Here is a 20,726-nt window from a genome sequence, read left to right on the forward strand (position 1 = left end):
ATTGCCCGCGGGTGCATTGCCGGTGGGCTATGCGGCGCCAGCTTTGCCGTCCACGCGCCTTGCTGCTGCTGCTTTTATCGCGCCGTGGGGGGGAGCCCGTTTTCCCCGTACGCATCGCTGCTCACGGGACAGCGTTCAGAGCGGTAAGCAAAACACTGCAGTAGGGTCGCTTAGCTTTATTTCCTCTGGGATGCGGGAACAATAGCGATCACGCTTCGCTTTTTTTTATTCTGATTTTAATGCTTTTGCTTTCCTGATGGTGCAGTATGCTTCTTTCTTTATAAGTAAAAAGCTTAGAGTTCTAATATAACTAAAATGATAAAGAACAGTGGGCTCTTTCTAACACATGGTAGGTCTCGAGGCGCAGGCTTGAAGAACTAAATCATTCCTTTTTGTGGTGAGCTTTTGATAAGTGAAAGCTATATAAATAAATGCATTTAGGCCAGGATGGCTGAAATGGCATTGACGCTGGGATCTTTTTCTCAGTATTTGCAGAAACTGGCATTATTTTTGGACGGGGCAAGAACGTTTCATCGGTGCCTTATGCCCTGCTGAGTTCTGTATACTCACGCAACACTCTAGTTGATGCATTCGCACTGGATGTATGGTTCTCCGATAAACGAGCAGCAACCTGTTACTTAGTCGGACTTGAAAAGAGGACACGTTTGCTTTAGTCTAGCTGAAGGTAACCAATCAGTTTTTATTGTTTACGTTGTTTGGACGTTCACGTGTACAATCGAGCGCACTGCAAAAATATAGACTACGTCGAGCAATGTGCACGCACTGAAGTTCTACGGCTCTAAGAGGGCTCTAGAAGTTATGCGTTTATTGTCACCGTACACTGGTGATGAATAGAGGACCACTGTTCTTTCGCGCTCTACGCCACTGAAGTGCGCGGCAATCGCATTCCTACGGTGACAAGTTGCGACGAGCTCATTGCCCATATTTGTTGAAATTTAGAAACGAGGCTGCCATCGGTAATAATTATTTCAGTCACGCGTAGGATGATCACAAATGGTCACGTGTGCCTTTGGCAGAATCATGTGTCTTTGAAGTCATAGACGCTTACAATGGTGCATCGTTTTAGGCCAGCGCTGTTGTTTTGAACGCCATTCGCTGCTCGGTTGCAGGCGCTGCTGGGGCCGCATCGGCCCCGCGGGTGCGATGGCGTCCGGCTGGGCGCCGTCGGGCGGTCGGCCGCAGCGGCCGCCGCCGCTCGGCTGACACGCGAGCAACAGGCCAGCCAGGGTCTTCGACATGCGGTCGAGGCTGCCGCTACGCTCTCAACAAAGGTGAGGATGACCCGTCAGTGCATAGCGCCGGGAGTGGACAGTTAAGCTCTGCCTTCCATTTGATACTATATGGCCAGAAGCGACAGATACAAAGGTCATAAGAAGCCAACAAATAAAGACACCAAGGACCACCAAGGGAAAATTAGTTCTACTGAATAATTTAAAACAATCACAAGTTAATGGAATTTCAAGCAGATGAGAAAACATCTGGCCGCAGATTGGATACAAAACCCCGTCTTCGCATGAAGCGTGGGATGCTCTTAGCAACTGAGCTATCGCCAAAGTTTTCCCATCTGCTTTCTGAGGTATTTATGTTCATCCGCTAGAACTTACTCTGCGAGAATTAATACGCGCCACTAATCACATAGTCGTGACGCCTGCGGCAGAGAGGATGTTCCACAACCGCCGGCAAGGCTTGCGAGTGAGGTGTTGCCAACGTAGAATGTGATGCAACCAATCTTGGCGAAACTGGTAATTTAAAGAAGAAGGCATAAAACAGCATCAATGCAGTGTCATCAATGCGAACTCAGTTTCCAACACATTATGAGGGCATAGACTGGGACTCGGCATCAATTATCGCAACAGAGAAGACACCGCCTGCATGATCAATGCTAGAATCGCTGCACATTCAGACGACGCAGCATGCGATACATAAGACACATGGACGTGCATGGGCTTGAAATCTAATAATAATAATAATAATAATAATATATGGGGTTTTACGTGCCAAAACCACTTTCTGATTATGAGGCACGCCGTAGTGGGGGACTCCGGAAATTTTGACCACCTGGGGTTCTTTAACGTGCACCTAAATCAAAGTACACGGGTGTTTTCGCATTTCGCCCCCATCGAAATGCGGCCGCCGTGGCCGGGATTCGATCCCGCTACCTCGTGCTCAGCAGCCTAACACCATAGCCACTGAGCAACCACGGCGGGTAGGGCTTGACATCTACGCGCGCTGTTACGGGAACGCCATTTCGGGACCTTCAACAGCGTCTGCTTGGAGCTCGAATCAGGCTGAGCATTGGAGAGGTTTCGGCAAGGAAGACGAGGTGATGTAAAATCCAATAACAGAAGTTTAATACATGATTATGGGTGAGCGGTACGCACTAAGACAAAACATACAGAAACGTTCAGCATGCGTGCACCCGCACGCAAGTGCAGACACGATCTGTCTCCACGTGGCGGCTCGCTGGTTTTCTTGTACGCTCAGCCATCCGGGCAACCTCATTCTCTCTTGCTCCATGGCCTTGTCAGAACAGGTCGGGTCAACTCACACAGAGGAACACGGAGGGAAACCCCTCCTTAGCGTAGAGGGGGTGAACGTAGGTCAAGTCGGGTTAACCCACACAGAAGAACACGGAGGGAAACCACTGCTTGGCGTAGAGAGCTTGAAGGCAGTACGGAGGAGAGTAGCATTTGCACATTCCGTGCATAATCCCGTCGCACACACCCGACAGAAAGGTCTTTTCAAGTTAACGAGCGTGACGATTAGGCACGTCGTGTCGCAGGCGTTCGGCATCCGTTCCATTCGTTGCTGCACGAAGTGAACCGTAAGGACGTGCACTGTGCCATTTCTCCCATACTTAAAGAAGAGAAACCCGCCGTGATTGCTCAGTGGCAATGTTGTTAGGCTGGTGAGCACGAGGTCGCGGTATCGAATCCCAGCCACGGCGACCGCATCTCTATGGGGGCGAAATGCGAAAGCACCCGTGTACTTAGATTTAGGTGCACATTAATGAACCCCAAGTGGTCTTAATTTCTGGAGTCCTCCAGTACGGCGTGCCTCATAATGAAAAAGTGGTTCTGGCACGTAAAACCCCATAATTTAATTTATTTAAAGATGGGACGCTGCTTTCTTTCATTGTGATAAATAGACTTGCACGGGCCTCGAAACATAAAGTTTTCATTTAATACACTTTACGGCTTGGCGAGTGTTCGTTTTATTCTACCACACATATGGTAGGGATGCCTGACGAATTAACCAGACGCGTAAATTAGTGAGTATGCAGTAACCGATAGAGTACCGGGAGCCAGCGCAACCAGATCATTTACATAAATAAGAAACAGTGGGCCCAAAACGCTGTACTGTTTAAGCAGAATGCAATTTTTAATGTGTAATTTTTTATTTCTATAAATTGCCTTCTATTGGAAAGATATATGCACTACTTCGAATTCACTGCTCGCCTCTGTACTTTCGGGCATTCCAAAGGGCTCGGTTTTAGGGCCTCTTCTTTTTCTTACCTACCTAAATGACTTGGCTTGGAAATTTTCCGTGCGGTGCCGCTTTTTTGCGGACGACTGTATTGTTTATTCGAGCATTCAATCTGTGGATGACCAATCTAGCTTAACTGACTATCTAATAGCAATACATGACTGGTGTATCCAGTGGCATATGACTCTAAACATCTCGAAATTCGCGCACATGGTTATTACACGTAAAAAAATCCGCTAATTTGCACCTACATGATAAATAATATTGACACATGTACTTGTTCGTCTTTATCGGGCGACACGTTTCACCGCCTAACAAATGTTATCGTACAGCGCAGGACGCGCCTGCATGTACCCGAAGTTTCAGGAAAGTTATCGATGCTTCTATCCGTTGTCTGTCGTCGCCGAACCTTGTGTTATCTGTTTCATCGCGTGACGCAAATGGTGTAGAGCTTTGTGGAAGACACGCGGGTCCCAACGATTACGTCTGGAACATTCGATGACTGCTGTATAAAAGCCGACGTGCTTGACCCACTGATCAGATTTTCGCCGACCGTGTTCGCCGCTATCGTTGCGCTATAAATGTAGCCTGTTTTTGTGGGCACAGGTTCTCCGAATAAAAGGTAGTTTTCTCGTTCACAATAATAATAACATATGGGGTTTTACGTGCCAAAACCACTTTCTGATTATGAGGCACGCCGTAGTGGGGGACTCCGGAAATTTTGACCACCTGGGGTTCTTTAACGTGCACCTAAATCTAAGTACACGGGTGTTTTCGCATTTCGCCCCCATCGAAATGCGGCCGCCGTGGCCGGGATTCCATCCCGCGACCTCGTGCTCAGCCGCCTAACACCATAGCCACTGAGCAACCACGGCGGGTTTTTCTCTTTCACACTATTGCTACTGTGTTCTTCAATGTCACCACCACGTGAGATTATGGACATTAAACAGGTAGAGGAATTCACATATCTTGGAATTAAAATTGATTCCAAGATGAGCTATACCGCTGATGTTCGGTATGTTTCCGCGGCAGCAACGAAAAAGTTATGGTTATTAAAGCACCGTTTAAGAAACTGCACTAGTGCTACCAAATTAACCGCATATAAGACGATTATTAGGCCAATAAAGAATACAAAAAAAAGCTCTTAGATTTATCTACAATGCTTATGATTAGCGCATTTCAGTCGCCTCTTTAAGATTGCGATCTGGGCTCCAGACACTAGAAACTCGTCGCAAAATGCACCGCCTACAAACAATGTATAACACAGTTAACAACCACACTAAAATGAGATTTGACAACTACATGCAATTTAATAAATCGCGACTGACCAGAGGTAAGCACAATGAAGCAATATTATTGCCGCGTGCTAGAACAAACGCTTATCTTTCTTCCTTCCTGCCCAAGACAATTCGCGAATGGAACGCTCTTCCGCAAAGCGTGGTCAACTCAGCCACTCCAAATTCCTTCTTATCTGCAGTACAGACGTGGCGAACATAGTTTAACTACGCGAACAAACGAACCACAAAGACAGCGAGGGACAAGGACTGCGCCCGTCCTTGTCCCTCGCTGTCTTTGTGGTTCGTTTGTTCGCGCAGTTAAACAATGTTCGCTAATATCTACCAACTCGCCCAACAACAAGTTCTACTAAACTAAGTACAGACGTGCTTGTAATGTTATGCAGTCATTGTATATTTTGCTTGTTACATATTCTGATGTCTCTTATATTACGTCTTTCGTATTGGCAGCAACGTACGGCATCATCATATTTCTTTTGTGTATATCCATATGTTTGCCTTGCCTATTAGGCTGTTTTTTTTACTTATTTTTTCTATCCCCTTGAGGAAAAAGTTTGAAATCACATGATGTTTGTACCACTCCTGCCTGGGCTTCCAAATGGAAGCCGGCAGTATTGTGAAATAAAAAATAAATAATGCATCTGTCAGTGAAGGAACGCAGGCCGAAGTACTCTAATTTATGGAGTACCTTACCATGCGACGCTTTGTCGAAGGGCTTCGAAAAATCCTGGAACAGATTATAAACCTGTGCAGACATATCAAGTACACTCGAGATTTCATAAGCAGTAGAAATCAGCTGAGTGACTGTGCACATAGCTGTTCGGAAACCATACCGATGTGATGAATCGAATTGTAGGGTTTCGCATACCAAAACCACGTTTCGATTATTAGAGACGCCGTAGTAGGGCACTTCGGAATAATTTTGACTACCAGGAGATCTTTAACGTGCTCCCCATGCACGGAACACGGGTGTTTTTCTATTTAGCGCCCATCGAAATACAGCTGCCGTGGTCGGGATCTGATCCCGCGACGTCGTGCTCAGCGGCAATACACTATAGCAGCTAAGCCACGACGGCAGGTCCTGCTGATGCGATGACGCTTTGCGATCGGCTAGAAACTCTCGAATGTAACATGAACAGCATGTTCCAACAGCATGCAATGAATGCGTATGACTGAGAGAGAGTGGTAATCATTTACAGGAAGCCGTTCACCTGTCCTGCGGAAGGGTATAACATGTTCAATCGGCCACTCACATGGGATTACACTTGTAGCTGTTTACAGGTTAAACATCTTGGTCAAAAAACATGAAATATGCTCAGCGAAGCGTCTAAGAAATGCGTTTGCAATGCCGTGAGAGCCTGCTGACCTTTGAATATTCAGATCAAGAAGCAGTGCTGTGACACCTTCAGGAGTAATTAATAGTGTTTTCTCCAGTATCGCCAAGGATCCCTGATAGAGGTATTCGTCTATTTCAGAACGTACAGTCTCAAACTACGCATTAAAAATTCTTTCTGTTTGCCTTTGTTCATGTATAATTCGATCGTTTACTGTAAATTTATGTATCTGCTCATTAGCTTCGGTATGTGGCGCCAAATTTTGGGGAGTCGGCCATAATAAATTATGCCAAAGTTTTGATGAAGAAATTATTTGTTGCATGTTAGACTTCTTTTTTATTTATTTATCATTACCCTAAGCCTTGAGAGGCTCATACAGGAGTGGACATAGAAACAGCACAGGCGCTTTGTAATACAGGGGGTTTGCAGCAAACTCAAACAAAAAAGCAATGGTTACAATCGACGCGCCATGTCAGCAATAAGTATATACAAGGAAACAAAAACAACCTATACAGTGCGTACACCATGTAAAGTGTAAGAAGCAGTTAATACAGGAAAAAATGCATTTGGGTGCGCCGTATAATGTACAAACAGTATCAAGTGTAATGTATATTATCAGACGTGTGCGAGAACCAAGCGCAGAGAAGTACGAAAGAACGCATGGACACCGGCGTGTGAAAGAAGTTGGGGCATGACAATACGTCATGGATAACTTTTGAGGAACGCTCAGCCAAAAAGACCACAATACGGTCATCATTCCGATGACGACTCGAAGTGCAATTCGAGTGTCGACACGAATGAATGCACAGATTGTGAGCAAACGATGTCACTTGACAGGGAATCCCACAGATGTATTGTTGAAGGAAAAAATGAGTATTATAGTTTGCCACAACGCAAAAAGAATGGTCTGATACATGTATCATAGTTAGTTCGACTGCAGTGACGTCCGGGGGGCACCAAGTAGTCGGATTTCGTTGTTTATCAGGTCATGGTAAAGAAAGTAAAGGAACTTCAAACAGGCCATCCTCCTCCAACCAGCAAGTGTCGGAATGCCTGTTTGTGTGCGAAGTGAAGTTACGCTGTCGTACCTTGAATACTTTGTGTATATGAATCGGAGCGCCCTGCTTAGGATCTTTTCTAATGCCAAGTTTAAATACTTTTGATGCGGGTGCCATACTATGCTGCCGTATTCTAATATCGGCCTAACCAGAGTTTTATAAGCAGTTAATTTCACCGAAGTGGGGGCTGTTGCTAGCTTTCTTCGTGAAAATCCGAGTTGTTTGAACGCGCATGCGCAAACATTATTGATATGTACGTCCCAATTCAGCGATCTTGTTATTGTGACACCTAGATATTTTACTGAGTCTACTCGTTCCAAAGAAGTATTACTTAGTTTATGTGGGAAATTTAAGGGCTCTTTCTTACGTGTTACAGTGACACACCTGGTTTTATATCCTATTAAATTAAATCCTATTTTAATTCAGAGACGTAGTAGCTTTCTGCTGCTTTCTGGGACACTTTGTTTTCTGAGTCGTCTGTCGACTGATCGAAGAAATTGTGCGACGCTTGTATTTTTTAGTTTTTATGTTTTCCGGGAATGGAAACGACCTATGGAATGTTCTGTAGCGGAGCGAAAAATTTGCCACAAACGCTCAACGTCATGACCGGCAGAGTCAACATGCATGTCCAAATAGTCACATATGGCCGTGTCATCAGCCTTATTATCATCTCTAATTAAGATCGAAGAAGGCGTTTTCTAATTTTCCACAGCTTCTTTAGTCCATGTAAAATATATTAATGTATTGTCTGAAATTCCGTATTCCAGAAGAATTGTTTCTTTGCTGAACATTTCGGCGTGAAATAACAGGTCTAGGATGTAATTTCTGCGGGTGCTATTTTTTTCAATTTGCTCAATATGAAGAGAGTGCATAATATCCAGTGGAATGTAATTGGTAGTAAATTATCCATATTGCAAACTATTCCACTTAATACAAGGCTGATTAATGTCTCCAGTGACAATCAGGTTTCTACTAGATAGCTTTAGAAGGTGATCGTATCATTTATTCAGTGATTCATCGCTAGTATCCGGTGGTCCATAACCGGCGCAATGAAAAACGTGATTCTCCGAAACGACACCCTTAAGATTAAAAGAATAAACTTTAATGTTCACTGATTTGGTCTGTAATCGTTATTGCAATACAATGTATTGCAACAATTGCTACGCCCCCACCTCGGGGCCTTCTGTCTCTTCGAAACAACAGGTGACCCGGAGGAACAATTTCATGTACGCTACTCAAAACGTGTAACCATGTCTCAATGAAAAGCAGAGATGAGGTTCATGTGACGCAGCAACCCTTCAACGTCTTGAACATGTAAAAGCGCACAAAGACGAGAACAAAGAGAGTGGACAGGACGAGGGGCCTCGTCCTGTCTACTCTCTTCGTTCTCGCCTCTGTGCGCTTTTAAAGTTTCAATATGCAAGTAAACTAACTAGCACAGTTGTCCATTCTTCTAAATCTCCTACTTTGGTGAATATGCTCCTAGCGTTAAAAGTGAGCAGACAATGGTGGTGTTCTGACTGCTAGGTGTCAGGTGGCGATTTTTGCAGTTTTTTGTCAGCTTACGGGAAGTGTCGTCATACATGTGCATCTTGTCGTCAACACGTAATGTTACCAAGCGATACTTTTTTGTCCACGACTTTACATTCCCTCGCGCTTTTCCGTAGCAGTTTTCTCTTTCGCATGTGTGTCTATGGGGTGATCATTTTGAATGTTTATGCGGGTCCAGTTTAGCTTTACGGAAATTTCTAAGGTCTGATTATTTTTTCTTAAAATCACGAAAATAAAAGGGAATTGGTCGCTTTGAGGAAGGTTTGTTGATCTTATGGATTCTAGTAACTGACGTGCAGCTCAGTCCTAATCTTGTTTCAAAGACGTCTTTACTAACTTTGTCACGGAAAACAGGTTCAGTATCATTTAGCTACTCAGTTATGCCGGGAATCACCAGGTTCAATCTGCGCCTGCGATCTTGTACGTCCACAAGTTTCGTATGTTGCGATTTTAGCGTCTCTTGCACAGCTATCATGGATGTGCTGACGCCTCCCATTGGGGAAGCGTTGAGTTTCAGCGTTTGCACATTATCCTCAAGGTTTACTAACACTATGCCAAAGCCGTTAGTGGCCTTTTCAATTGCTTCAAGACGTAATTTTATTTATTTATTTATTTTTTTTTAATTCGGGTACCCTCAGGGCCAGAGGCATTAAAGAGGGGAGTGGTTACATCAAATACAGGGGGAAAAAGTACCGTGCAGAAAAATGGTTAATAGTAGAGAAATAGATGGTTCTCGGTTATACAATGTTATCTGAGTGTTCCTGGAGTGCTGGTCAATAAAATAAAATATGGTGCATGCAGTGCGGTAATACAGTGTTCCAGTAATACAAAAACAGTGATACAATTGGTAGTACAAAAACACGAATGAAATTCTCCTGTATATACAATGTTATCTAATACTGCCGTGAAGTCCTGATGGTCAACAATAGTAGCGGTTGAGGCTGGTAGGCGATTCCACTCGGCAGATGTACGCGGAAGGAATGAATGAGACATGACATTGGTTTGGCATAATGAAATTCCAACTTGGTTAGTGTGATATAACCTTGATGAAATGTATTGAGGAGGGGAGATAAGTTCATCGCGAAGTGAAGGAAGATGAAATATCTTAGGAAAAAGTGAAAATCTAAGGCCTTTACGGCGAGAGGCTAAAGATGGCAAATCAAGGTTTAATTTCATTACAGAAGTGCTGGTAGTTCGGTTATAGTTAGAAAAACGAAACAAGCAGTGTTATTTTGTACCATTTCTCAAGAGTGAATTAGGTTTTTCTGAAAGGGATCTCAAACTGCTCCGGCGCACTCAAGTTTTGAGCGGACTAGTGACTTGTATAACATTAATTTTAGGGAAGACGGTGCCTTAGTGAAATTGCGTTTTAGGTATCCCAGCATGCAGTTAGCATTTGCGATTACGTAAGAAGCGTGCATGGACCACGAGAGGTTTCTGGTAAAACGGACACCAAGATATTTGTAGGAGGAAACAGGGTCTAAGGGGAGATTATTAACGCAGTAAGAAGGAAGCTGGTTAGAAGTTCTGGACACGCGCATAAATTTACATTTTTTAAATATTTAATTCCATTGACCATGATTGGCACCAAGTAGAAATAGCGTTAAGGTCGGATTGAAGAGAAGATATATCAGTGTCACATTTTTTTCCCTGAAGATTACGCAATCATCGGCGAATAAGTGAATGTCAGAGGAAACACAAGAGGGTAGATCATTTATGTATATTAAAAAAAGGAGGGGACCAAGTACCGACCCTTGAGGTGCGCCGGACTGTACTCTGCTCAGCTGAGAGTTTGAGTCATTACCAAAGACAAACTGTCAACGGTTAGAAAGAAAGCACTGAAGCCATGCAAGCAGTCTGGGATCAATGTTAATTCGATGCAGCTTAAACATTAGAAGGTTAGGGCACACTTTGTCAAACGCTTTCGAAAAGTCTACAAATATACAGTCGGCAGTTGAAGAGTGGTCAAGAATGACGTTTAGCTTATGCGTAAATAAAACTAGTTGTGTTTCACATGAATATGTCTTGCGGAAGCCATGCTACGATGGTGAAAAAAATGAGGTAGTTTCAAGAAAGCTAGCAAGATTAGAGGCAAGTATATGTTCTAACACCTCACATGGAATGGAAGTGAGCGAGACAGGGCGGTAGTTATATGGAGAATGCTTGTCACCCGACTTATGGAATGGGATCACCTTCCCAATCTTCCATTCATCAGGCAAAGAACCCGTATCTAGCGACTGTTGGAATATCATTGCTAGGACAATTGGAGAGTAAAGAGTAACAGCTAGTGCTTTTCAAAAATTTTGCGTTTATTAAATCGTGTCCTGGAGCCGAAGATAGCTTTAAAGATGAGATAATTGGTACGATGCCTGCCAGTTCAATGATTATGGGAAACATTGCTTGGTAGTCGTAGTCGTGCGTGGATGGAAGAGTAATGTGTGTAGTTGATGAAAAGTTGTGCATGAAAACATCGTTAAGCGCGGACGCACATTGATTAGTTGGAATAACATTTCCAGAGCTGTCGATTAAGGTTATCATGTCATCCTCCTTGGGGTTAATGACGCGCCAGAATTTCTTGGTGTCGGTTTTAAGCATTAAAGGCAAGGTATTGCCAAGAAAGTGATCTTTGGCTTGTTTAGGTGCGGCTACATACTCATTTGCCGCCAGTTTGTATTTGGTCCAGCGGTTTACGCTAGGTGAACGTTTGGCTAATTTGTGCAGGCGTTTCTTTTTATTAGACAAGCGCTTGAGACGGATGTTGTACCATGGGGCGTTTAGATTACATGCAATGGTGCGCAGTGGGATGTATTTGTTTGTTAGTTCAGCAATTTTTGCAGCAAACATATTCCAGTTGGTCTGAACGGTACGGCTATTGAAGTTATTTATGAATGCGTCTAGAAAAGCAGATAATTCGGCGTTGATGGCTTCAAAATATCCTTTCGCGCTTTTTTGAAAAGATTTGAATTTTTTACCGGTTTTTGGCCGCAAAATATTTATGTCAAACGAAAGTGCTGAATGGTCGCTCAAGCCGGGTAAATAGGTGATGTCGGAAATTAGGTCAGGCCGCGATGTTAATACAAGGTCAAGTGTGTTCTCAACGGATTCGGTAGTGCGTGTGGGTTGAGTAACAAGTTGTGAAAGTGAAAAGGCAGAGCACATGTCTAAGAACTCATTGGCTAATGACGAAAAAGGGTGTAAAGTTAGAGGTTCAGTGTTCCATATTATGTTCGGTAGATTAAAATCGCCAAGCAAAAATAAAGGTAATGTAGGATGACGAGATGTAACAATATTAATGATATCATGCATCTCATTTACGAAATTAGATGAGTAAGTTGGGGGGCGGTAACAAACGCCAATGATTATCTTCTGGTGATTTATTTCAATGATGGCCCAGACCATTTCGAGGTCAGTATTGACATGAATACACTGAGATGGGAAATCTTTAGAAATGGCTAAGAGCACGCCACCTCCCTGACGCATTGTACGGTCACAACGATACAGTGAAAAATGGTGTGTGGTTTGAAGAATTTTGTTATCTTGAATCTGTGAATGTAGCCACGTTTCGGTAAGCACAAAATGTCGGAGTTGCAAGTCTCCAAGGCAGATGCTAAGGAAGTGCGCTTATTCATGACGCTTCGAATAATTGTAAAGAACACAGATACGATGCATGATTCTCGTCCACATCCCCCCACGTTTTCCTAACTGGGCACGTGCTGGGAATTTGCATGCCCGCCGCTATCACGTGGTTTATATGGCGCATGCTCGTTGACGGTGTCTGTTGCCGGGTCATAGACGAACAGTCTTTGATTCATTATTATTTTGGTGTACATTAACTGGAAAGGGCATGGTTGGGGCTGGCTTTTAGCGTACTCAATTAGTTCTTTACGGACGTAACGGGTGGCGGACGAAATATCTTTGGAGATAGAAACACCCTTTTCTTTCAGCTGTCGGCTCATAGACAGTACTTTGTCTTTTATTTTCGTGTTGGTGAATTTAACTACAATTGGGCGACACTTATTAGGCATGTAGTGACTAATGCGATGAGCACGCTCGATTGCCGTGTCAGGCAGGCTGTCGATTACATCGGTTAGGGCTTCTCGTATGCGTGATTCGGACTGTTCCCACGATTCCCGAGAGTCAAGGATGCCATAAAATATGAGGTTGTTGCGTCGCGATCTGTCCTCAAGTTCGTCAACGCGCATTAGTAAAGAGTCAAGCCGAGTTGTTTGGGCTTGAGCCGACACCTGAATGCCAGTCATTTCATCATGTAGATGGTCTAAAACATTTGTTTTTTCTTCAAGGTTGTCTAATATTTTCTGGATACATTTCATTTTGGTCTCGATGTTCTTTTGACCAACCTTAATAGCCTTTACGTTGTTAACCAACTCGGCCTGACCCTTAGCAGATTGTACAGAACGAGCCTGGAGGTCTTTTAACAGCCGGAAAAGAACTTCCGTCAGCTCAGAAGGATTTGATGGCAAATTCTGCAGCTCGAGTAATGCCTCGGTACGCATAGTAGGACCGGTATTAGTTTCCACGTCACCTGAGCGCATTAACAGCAACGCCATAGAGAAACAATCTGCGACAATTTCATGCAGCACTTGTTGGCACGGAAGCAATAGCAAAAATGGGTCGTCACTTTTCTTAGCATAAAGCGGAAAGTTTTTACAGACCTGTGAAGTGGAAAGGAGCGCTGTATGAGCCATGGTGCTCCAAATGCTGCTTCCGTGCCAACCAAACGGACTGACCCTCGGACAGCCGCTTAAGTTGCCACTGCGATGTGAAGACGCAGTTGACGATGATGGTGCGCAGGAGGCTGGGCGCAGTAGTTGTAGTGGGTCGATGTGGAGATAGTTGCCGGTCTGCTGGTAGATTGTGGCCTTGCTTGATGGTAGTAGTGGTTGCGAAGGGTCATACTCCGAATACGCCGTGCACGGACACAGCAGCAGCAAGAACGCGAAGATCGCCTGCGAAATGGAACGGTCCGCTGTATGAGCCATGGTGCTCCAAATACTGCTTCCGTGCCAACTAAACGGACTGACGCTCGGACAGCCGCTTAAGTTGCCACTGCGATGCGACGACGCAGTTGACGATGATGGTGCGCAGGAGGCTGGGCGCAGTAGTTGTAGTGGGTCAATGTGGAGATAGTTGCTGGTCTGCTGGTAGATTGTGGCCTTGCTTGTTGGTAGTAGTGGTTGCGAAGGCCATACTCCGAATACGCCGTGCACGGACACAGCAGCAGCAAGAACGCGAAGATCGCCTGCGAAATGGAAAGGTCCGCTGTATAAGCCATGGTGCTCCAAATACTGCTTCCGTGCCAACTAAACGGACTGACGCTCGGACAGCCGCTTAAGTTGCCACTGCGATGTGACGACGCAGTTGACGATGATGGTGCGCAGGAGGCTGGGCGCAGTAGTTGTAGTGGGTCGATGTGGAGATAGTTGCGGGTCTGCTGGTAGATTGTGGCCTTGCTTGATGGTAGTAGTGGTTGCGAAGGGTCATACTCCGAATACGCCGTGCACGGACACAGCAGCAGCAAGAACGCGAAGATCACCTGCGAAATGGAAAGGTCCGCTGTATGAGCCATGGTGCTCCAAATACTGCTTCCGTGCCAACTAAACGGACTGACGCTCGGACAGCCGCTCAAGTTGCCACTGCGATGTGACGACGCAGTTGACGATGATGGTGCGCAGGAGGCTGGGCGCAGTAGTTGTAGTGGGTCGATGTGGAGATAGTTGCCGGTCTGCTGGTAGATTTTGGCCTTGCTTGATGGTAGTAGTGGTTGCGAAGGGTCATACTCCGAATACGCCGTGCACGGACACAGCAGCAGCAAGAACGCGAAGATCGCCTGCGAAATGGAAAGGTCCGCTGTATGAGCCATGGTGCTCCAAACACTGCTTCCAAGCCAACTAAACGGACTGACGCTCGGACAGCCGCTTAAGTTGCCACTGCGATGCGACGATGCAGTTGACGATGATGGTGCGCAGGAGGCTGGGCGCAGTAGTTGTAGTGGGTCGATGTGGAGATAGTTGCTGGTCTGCTGGTAGATTGTGGCCTTGCTTGATGGTAGTAGTGATTGCGAAGGGTCATACTCCGAATACGCCGTGCACGGACACAGCAGCAGCAAGAACACGAAGATTGCCTGTGAAGTGGAAAGGTGCCCTGTATGAGCCATGGTGCTCCAAATACTGCTTCCGTGCCAACTAAACGGACTGATGCTCGGACAGCCGCTTAAGTTGCCACTGCGATGCGACGACGCAGTTGACAATGATGGTGCACAGGAGGCTGGGCGCAGTAGTTGTAGTGGGTCGATGTGGAGATAGTTGCCGGTCTGCTGGTAGATTGTGGCCTTGCTTGATGGTAGTAGTGGTTGCGAAGGGTCATACTCCGAATACACCGTGCACGGACACAGCAGCAGCAAGAACGCTAAGATCGCCTGCGAAGTGGAAAGGTGCGCTGTATGAGCCATGGTGCTCCAAATGCTGCTTCCGTGCCAACACTGCCAATCCGGTTAGGATAAATGGTAGCTTTAAACATATCTTCCACCGATCAGCCTAAATTTTCCTCGACATCACCGCACAAAACAAGCTTACATACGCACAAACAGTCATATGCAATACGCAAACATCTGCGTGAGCATGGCAGAATGACACGAAAGCGGTTGTCGGTGCACATTCAATGACAATGACCGATCTGTTCGAGAAGCAGACGCGTGGTGAACGGCGCATCGCGGCGCTTGCGCCGAGCCCACAGGTACAATCAGTGAACTGCGGTTCTTTCATAAGCTTCTTGGTGATCAGAGTGGCACTGGTTTGTCCAGTACGATATCGTCGCTTCCCGTGTTCTTCGTTGCGCTGAGCGATAGAGCTGCAACTGGTAGTGGAGAGACCAGCACTGTTGAGCAGGCTCCATTGCAGGCTTCGTTGAGTGACGAGTAAAATTCCTGTACGAGAAGAAGCAGACCCATGATAAACGGCGCTTGCGCCGTGTCCACTGGTACATTCGATGAACGGGGGTTCCTTTAAAAGGCTTACTGATGGCGTGGTGAAGCCTGTTGGTGACGAGAGTAGCGCTGGTTTATCCGCGGGGCGCCATGGGAGGCAGACCCTGCTAAGCCATGACCTCGCTGATCAAATGTGGGCCGTCCGGCACGCCGAGGAAGCCGTCCATGTGCAACGTCTCGAGACCGTCGCCAAGGCTCTGGTGCTGGTAGCTCGATCCCGGCCAATCGCCAGACATCTTTAATAAAGCTTTTACTCACTCACTCACTTTCTTATTCATGATTTTTGGTTGCCTATTCACTCCTTCAATTACCATGTACTTGGTTGCCAACTGTCCGAAACTCTTCCTCCGTTCCATGCGCACAATTTGAGGGGCGAATATGTCGGCCCTTTAGCCGCCCATTATTTTTGTACATGTTCCTGAGTCTTCCCTCAAAACTAATTTTCCTCTCCGCTTCGATTAATTCAAAGGAGGCCAACTCCATCTCACCCTGTGCTGCCTCATTTCTGGTATTACTCTGGGGCCTTGGTTAACTTCCAATCCCAGCAGGATGTCTGATTTTAAGTTCAGGATGACAGTTGCGAACGTTAACACTGTCACTATTATTATCTTTCCAAATACGTCGCAACACTTCAGGTTTATTGCAGCCCCTATGTTTATTCATTGCTGTATTCAGCTTCTCCTCAATCCTGGATAATCTTGGCGGATGCATGAGTAGCCCTTTTCTTCGTTATGCATACACGAATATTCTTTGAGTATGTGCCTACCTTGCTCTTGACTTGATGCCACGTCGCTACTCTTTTCATTGAACATCATATTCCGCTATTTCTCCGTGCTAAACTTAATGCATTGGTCTGTAAGTAAGATATATTCGTGAGTTTGTGTAAATGCCTTGCAATGTTTGTTACCACGACTATGTCATTCCCACTGATCAGCTATGGGACCTTCGTTGCATTATTTGCCTATGACAGTTGTGAGATAAATGAAATCATACTTCACTGTTTTCCAATCGTCTTTCTATGCCTTTAAAGCAGTATTGACAAAAAACTTTCGATGTTTTTTCTGCTGCAATAAGTAGCTAATGAACCAGTAATCACGGCAGCAAGCATCATTGGCTTGAGAACGCGATAGGCAATAATTTGGAGTCTTGTTTGCAGCGACCAGTCCAAGTTTCGGTTTGAGAGAGCAACGAGATGTGCCAAAGAAGGAATGTAAAATAAGCCGGACAAGTGATCGCACAAAACTGACGTGGCACGCCAGCACGCTCGATGGCGCGCGAGCTTCGTCTTGATATTTCTTCTGCTACGCCTGCACGTGCTTCGCGATGTCCTCATCATCACCGTCGTCCTCGTTTTTGTCGTCCAGCGGCCACCATTTCCTGCTTGCTGTAGTATGGTAGGGTATGTGATGATAAAACTTTAATGAAGTTCTGCAGATTATGAGTCTTCATGAAGCGGGCCGCTCCCACGTGGGAACCGGAAGGCCGAGCCTCTCGGCCACATCGTGGGCTTGCTGGGCAGCCCAAAGTTGGTCAGCCAGAAGAGGTCTGCGGACAACCACTTTCCATCAGGCCGAGCTGTTATCGATGATAGAGCGTGACCGCGCACACCACCAGAGCATGTGGTCTAACGTGGCTATTTCTCCACAATCGTGGCAGGTAGCATTGGTGTAAGTATACGGATAGATTTTATGTAAGAGTGACAGATTGGGATACGTATTCGTTTGTAGTAGACAGAGCGTTAATGCTTGAACTCTATTGAGCCAAAAATTGGGTGCAAAATAGGTTATAGGGATGAGATAGTAGTGTTTAGTAATCTCGTTGTAGGTGGAGGGCGTGTTTCTGCTCACTGCGGAGTCGGCTTGCGTTTAGTCGAGGGTAGCGCGGTGGGCAAGTTCACGCGCAGCCCCGTGGGCCGACTCGTCGAGGTTGGGAGGAGCACCCTTTATCTGACCCCGATGTGCGGGAAACCAACAAATGAAGTATTGAGTGACTGCCATGCCCCCAAGAAGTCTGAGGGCCTGTTTGGAAATGGTGCCTTCTTCAAGGGCTTGCACACCTTGAATCACTATAGATGACCTCCCGTGAGCTATCCAGCAAGGCTAGTGCAATAGCCATTTGTTCAGCTATTTCGGAGTCCCTTGTCCAAACCGAAGCAGCATTGGTGATTGCTTGCCGACCATCGAAAGGGACGATGGTGAACGCCCGACTTTCCTTACAAGAAATGGCCTCCACAAAGCTGACCTGTCGCTGATCACTGAGTATTTGCCTAAGGAGGTTGATCGCCCTTGCCCTCCTTGTACCACAATTATGATCGGGCTGCATGTTCCTAAGTATGGGCGCGACCTTATGCTTCTCACGAATCGAGAGGAGGAAAACGAAGAAGTTCCGGCAGAGCACACTCATTCATATGGACTACGCCGACAATCGATATTTTAGCCGAAAACTCGTCAACTGCACCAGACTCGACTATCCCATCGGGTTCAACTCGACAGACGCTCCGTTTCAAGACCAAGTTCAAGTCCGTGAGTGAAGTTTTCGTCATTCCACGCGACTCTGAAAATTCTAAGCGGCGGAAGCTCCGTTAGGCCTCGATAGGCTTAGCGCGTGAGCGACCGCCTCGCCACTTAATAACCGAATCGCTTCTGCCGAGCGTACGAGATGGCTACATCAGAGGACATGGACCTCCAAATAACACCCCCGCATCCGGTTAACAACGCGGACGAAAACGGGGACACAAGAATAATTTCCGAAGCGAGGACTAGCAAAAGCCAAGAGATCGCCGCCCACAAACAGGCGATGGACGGCTGGTAGTTAGTTCTATCGCGGCGACAGCGAGAGGCTGTCAAGCGCAACGACAGGGAAACGGCTCCCAACAAGAATAACATAAACGGACAGCCATCAGCAGGCGGCGCGAAAGGAGATGGGCAAATCGGTCGTCGCAACATGCGCCCGAGGATGGGGAAGCCTCTGCCACCATTACCGAAGAATGACATCAAGATAATACTGAAGCCACACAAAGGACTAATGCTCAAGGAATATCTGAGAACAGAAATACCACAAGCGATTATTCGGGCTACCGGGACGATAATCACAGGAAACGGACCGAACCAGCGAAAAATCACTGGAGAGGATTTCATACTGCGAATTCGAGAGGGAACAAATATCATCATCGTCTCCACACCTTCACTGGAAGTGGCGGACGTCATTCGTCGAATCACGTGCATGGAGCTGCGAGGCAAGCAACACCCCTTCAACGTGTACGTAGCGGATCCAGATGATAGCTACAAAGAGGTGGTGCACGGATTCTCAGCACACACCGAATCAGCAGATCTCCAGCAACACCTGCGCGTCAGGACCCAAGGAGTCACCATCGAAAGGGCCCGAATGCTAGGAAGCTCTAATACCGCTCTCCTCACCTTCTCGGGAGGCAAGCGCCCCAAATGCGTGTACTACATGGGAGTAGAGATGCGGTGCACGGAGTACAGGCCAACAATCCAAATGTGCCTGGAGTGCATGCAGGAGGGACACCGCTCGGACGTTTTTCCGAACCCCAAGAACATATGCCGTGGCTGCGGACTCGAAAATCCACCCCCACAAGCACACGAATGTGAAGTGAAATGCGCCGTGTCCAGGGCGGCGGGGCACGAGACGCGTCGGTGCCCGAACAAACTGATTGCCGCCAAGCGCGTGAAGACGACTCGCCAGTCTCGATCGCGGGAGCGGTCGGGACAGAACACCAAAAGGCACCGGGGCGCTCGTTCGAGACCATGGAAGAGGAGGACTTCTACCGGCACCGATCGCGATCCAGATCTCCGCACGGAAGCAGAGCGAAGAGCAATACCCCGTCGAAGGACCCCTCCAGCTCTAGGGCTTCGCAGCGGTCAAATTCGCCACTGCCTAAAAAACAGCAGGTGAGCTGGGCGAGGGTTGTTTCTCCCACTGCTCCAAAACAGAATACTGGTGAAAATGATAAACGCATTCGAAAATTGGAAAAGAAAATTTGCGCGACTAAGAGAACAGCTTTCAGGAGAAGAACGCAAACGACAATCACTTGAGAAACAAGTGTCAGAGTTAGAGGCGCGCTTCAATAGCACAATACCACAGCAGGAAATGCCGCGTCATTCTGAAGAAATAGTCAAAGCGAAAGCGGCGGCACTCCGTCTCCACGCAGTCTCCGACAACCCAATTCTAAAAAAACGGGCAATAACGGCAGCGCAGATCCAGACAATGATCGTGGAAAACTTGAAAATATTTATGCATGAAATGATGACATTAATTACCCAAAGCTTAACGGAATTTCAACAACAGTGCACGAAGGACTTCGAGAAACACAAGGGGTTCGTGGCGGAACAGCTTAGGGCAGTCTCGAAGGCTGTTCCCACCAAAAAACGCGCAATTGCGATAGGAGCGGGTTCGGCAAAAACTAAAATAAGTCACTGCGTAACAGAATCCGACGGCTTGGACACGGAAACGTCACGGGCTTAAAATAAGAGTGGGCAACATGGCTAATCACGCCAAGAAATCACAACGAATACAAAATTCAGACCAATTAGAGATATGGCAATGGAACTGCCGCTCCTTCTCCAGGAAGGCGGCAGTGTTCCACCAGTTTATCAAAAACTCCGGAATCGCTCCGGACGTAATATGTCTGCAGGAGGTCGGGGCCAAGCCGGCAAAACTGCAGGGATACTACACTCTGAGCGATCCTCAAAATTCGAAGGACGCCACGCTGGTGAGCAAGTCGATAAACGCTCAATTATTAACACTTCCGACAACTGAGGGAGAGACTAATTCCATAGTTATCGGTGTGATGCCAAAGAAACGAAGTAAGGCACAGACACTAATCACAAATCTGTACAGTCCTCCTAAAAGCAAAGGGAATGACCTACCCCACATTCTCTGAGCAACAAAAGATTTAGCGGGCACCAGGGAAAAGGCGGTGATAGTGGGTGACTTTAATGCACCCCACATACTATGG

The 20,726-nt window shown here is 46.5% G+C and overlaps 1 protein-coding gene across 2 annotated transcripts in view; it reads left to right on the forward strand.

The window, feature by feature from the left end:
* The first annotated feature begins 1,155 nt into the window (after positions 1 to 1,155).
* LOC135917152 (cell adhesion molecule Dscam1-like) overlaps positions 1,156 to 20,726 on the forward strand; it is a 1,023,231-nt gene continuing 1,003,660 nt past the window's right edge. For both annotated transcript variants that reach the window (XM_070536836.1, XM_070536837.1), the window contains exon 1: positions 1,156 to 1,292. In XM_070536836.1, the coding sequence (XP_070392937.1) occupies positions 1,258 to 1,292 (35 nt within the window). In that variant the 5' untranslated portion in view covers positions 1,156 to 1,257. The remainder of the gene's footprint in view (positions 1,293 to 20,726) is intronic.

This window comes from Dermacentor albipictus, chromosome 4 (assembly GCF_038994185.2).
Source record: "Dermacentor albipictus isolate Rhodes 1998 colony chromosome 4, USDA_Dalb.pri_finalv2, whole genome shotgun sequence".
In the NCBI taxonomy this organism is placed as follows: domain Eukaryota; kingdom Metazoa; phylum Arthropoda; class Arachnida; order Ixodida; family Ixodidae; genus Dermacentor; species Dermacentor albipictus.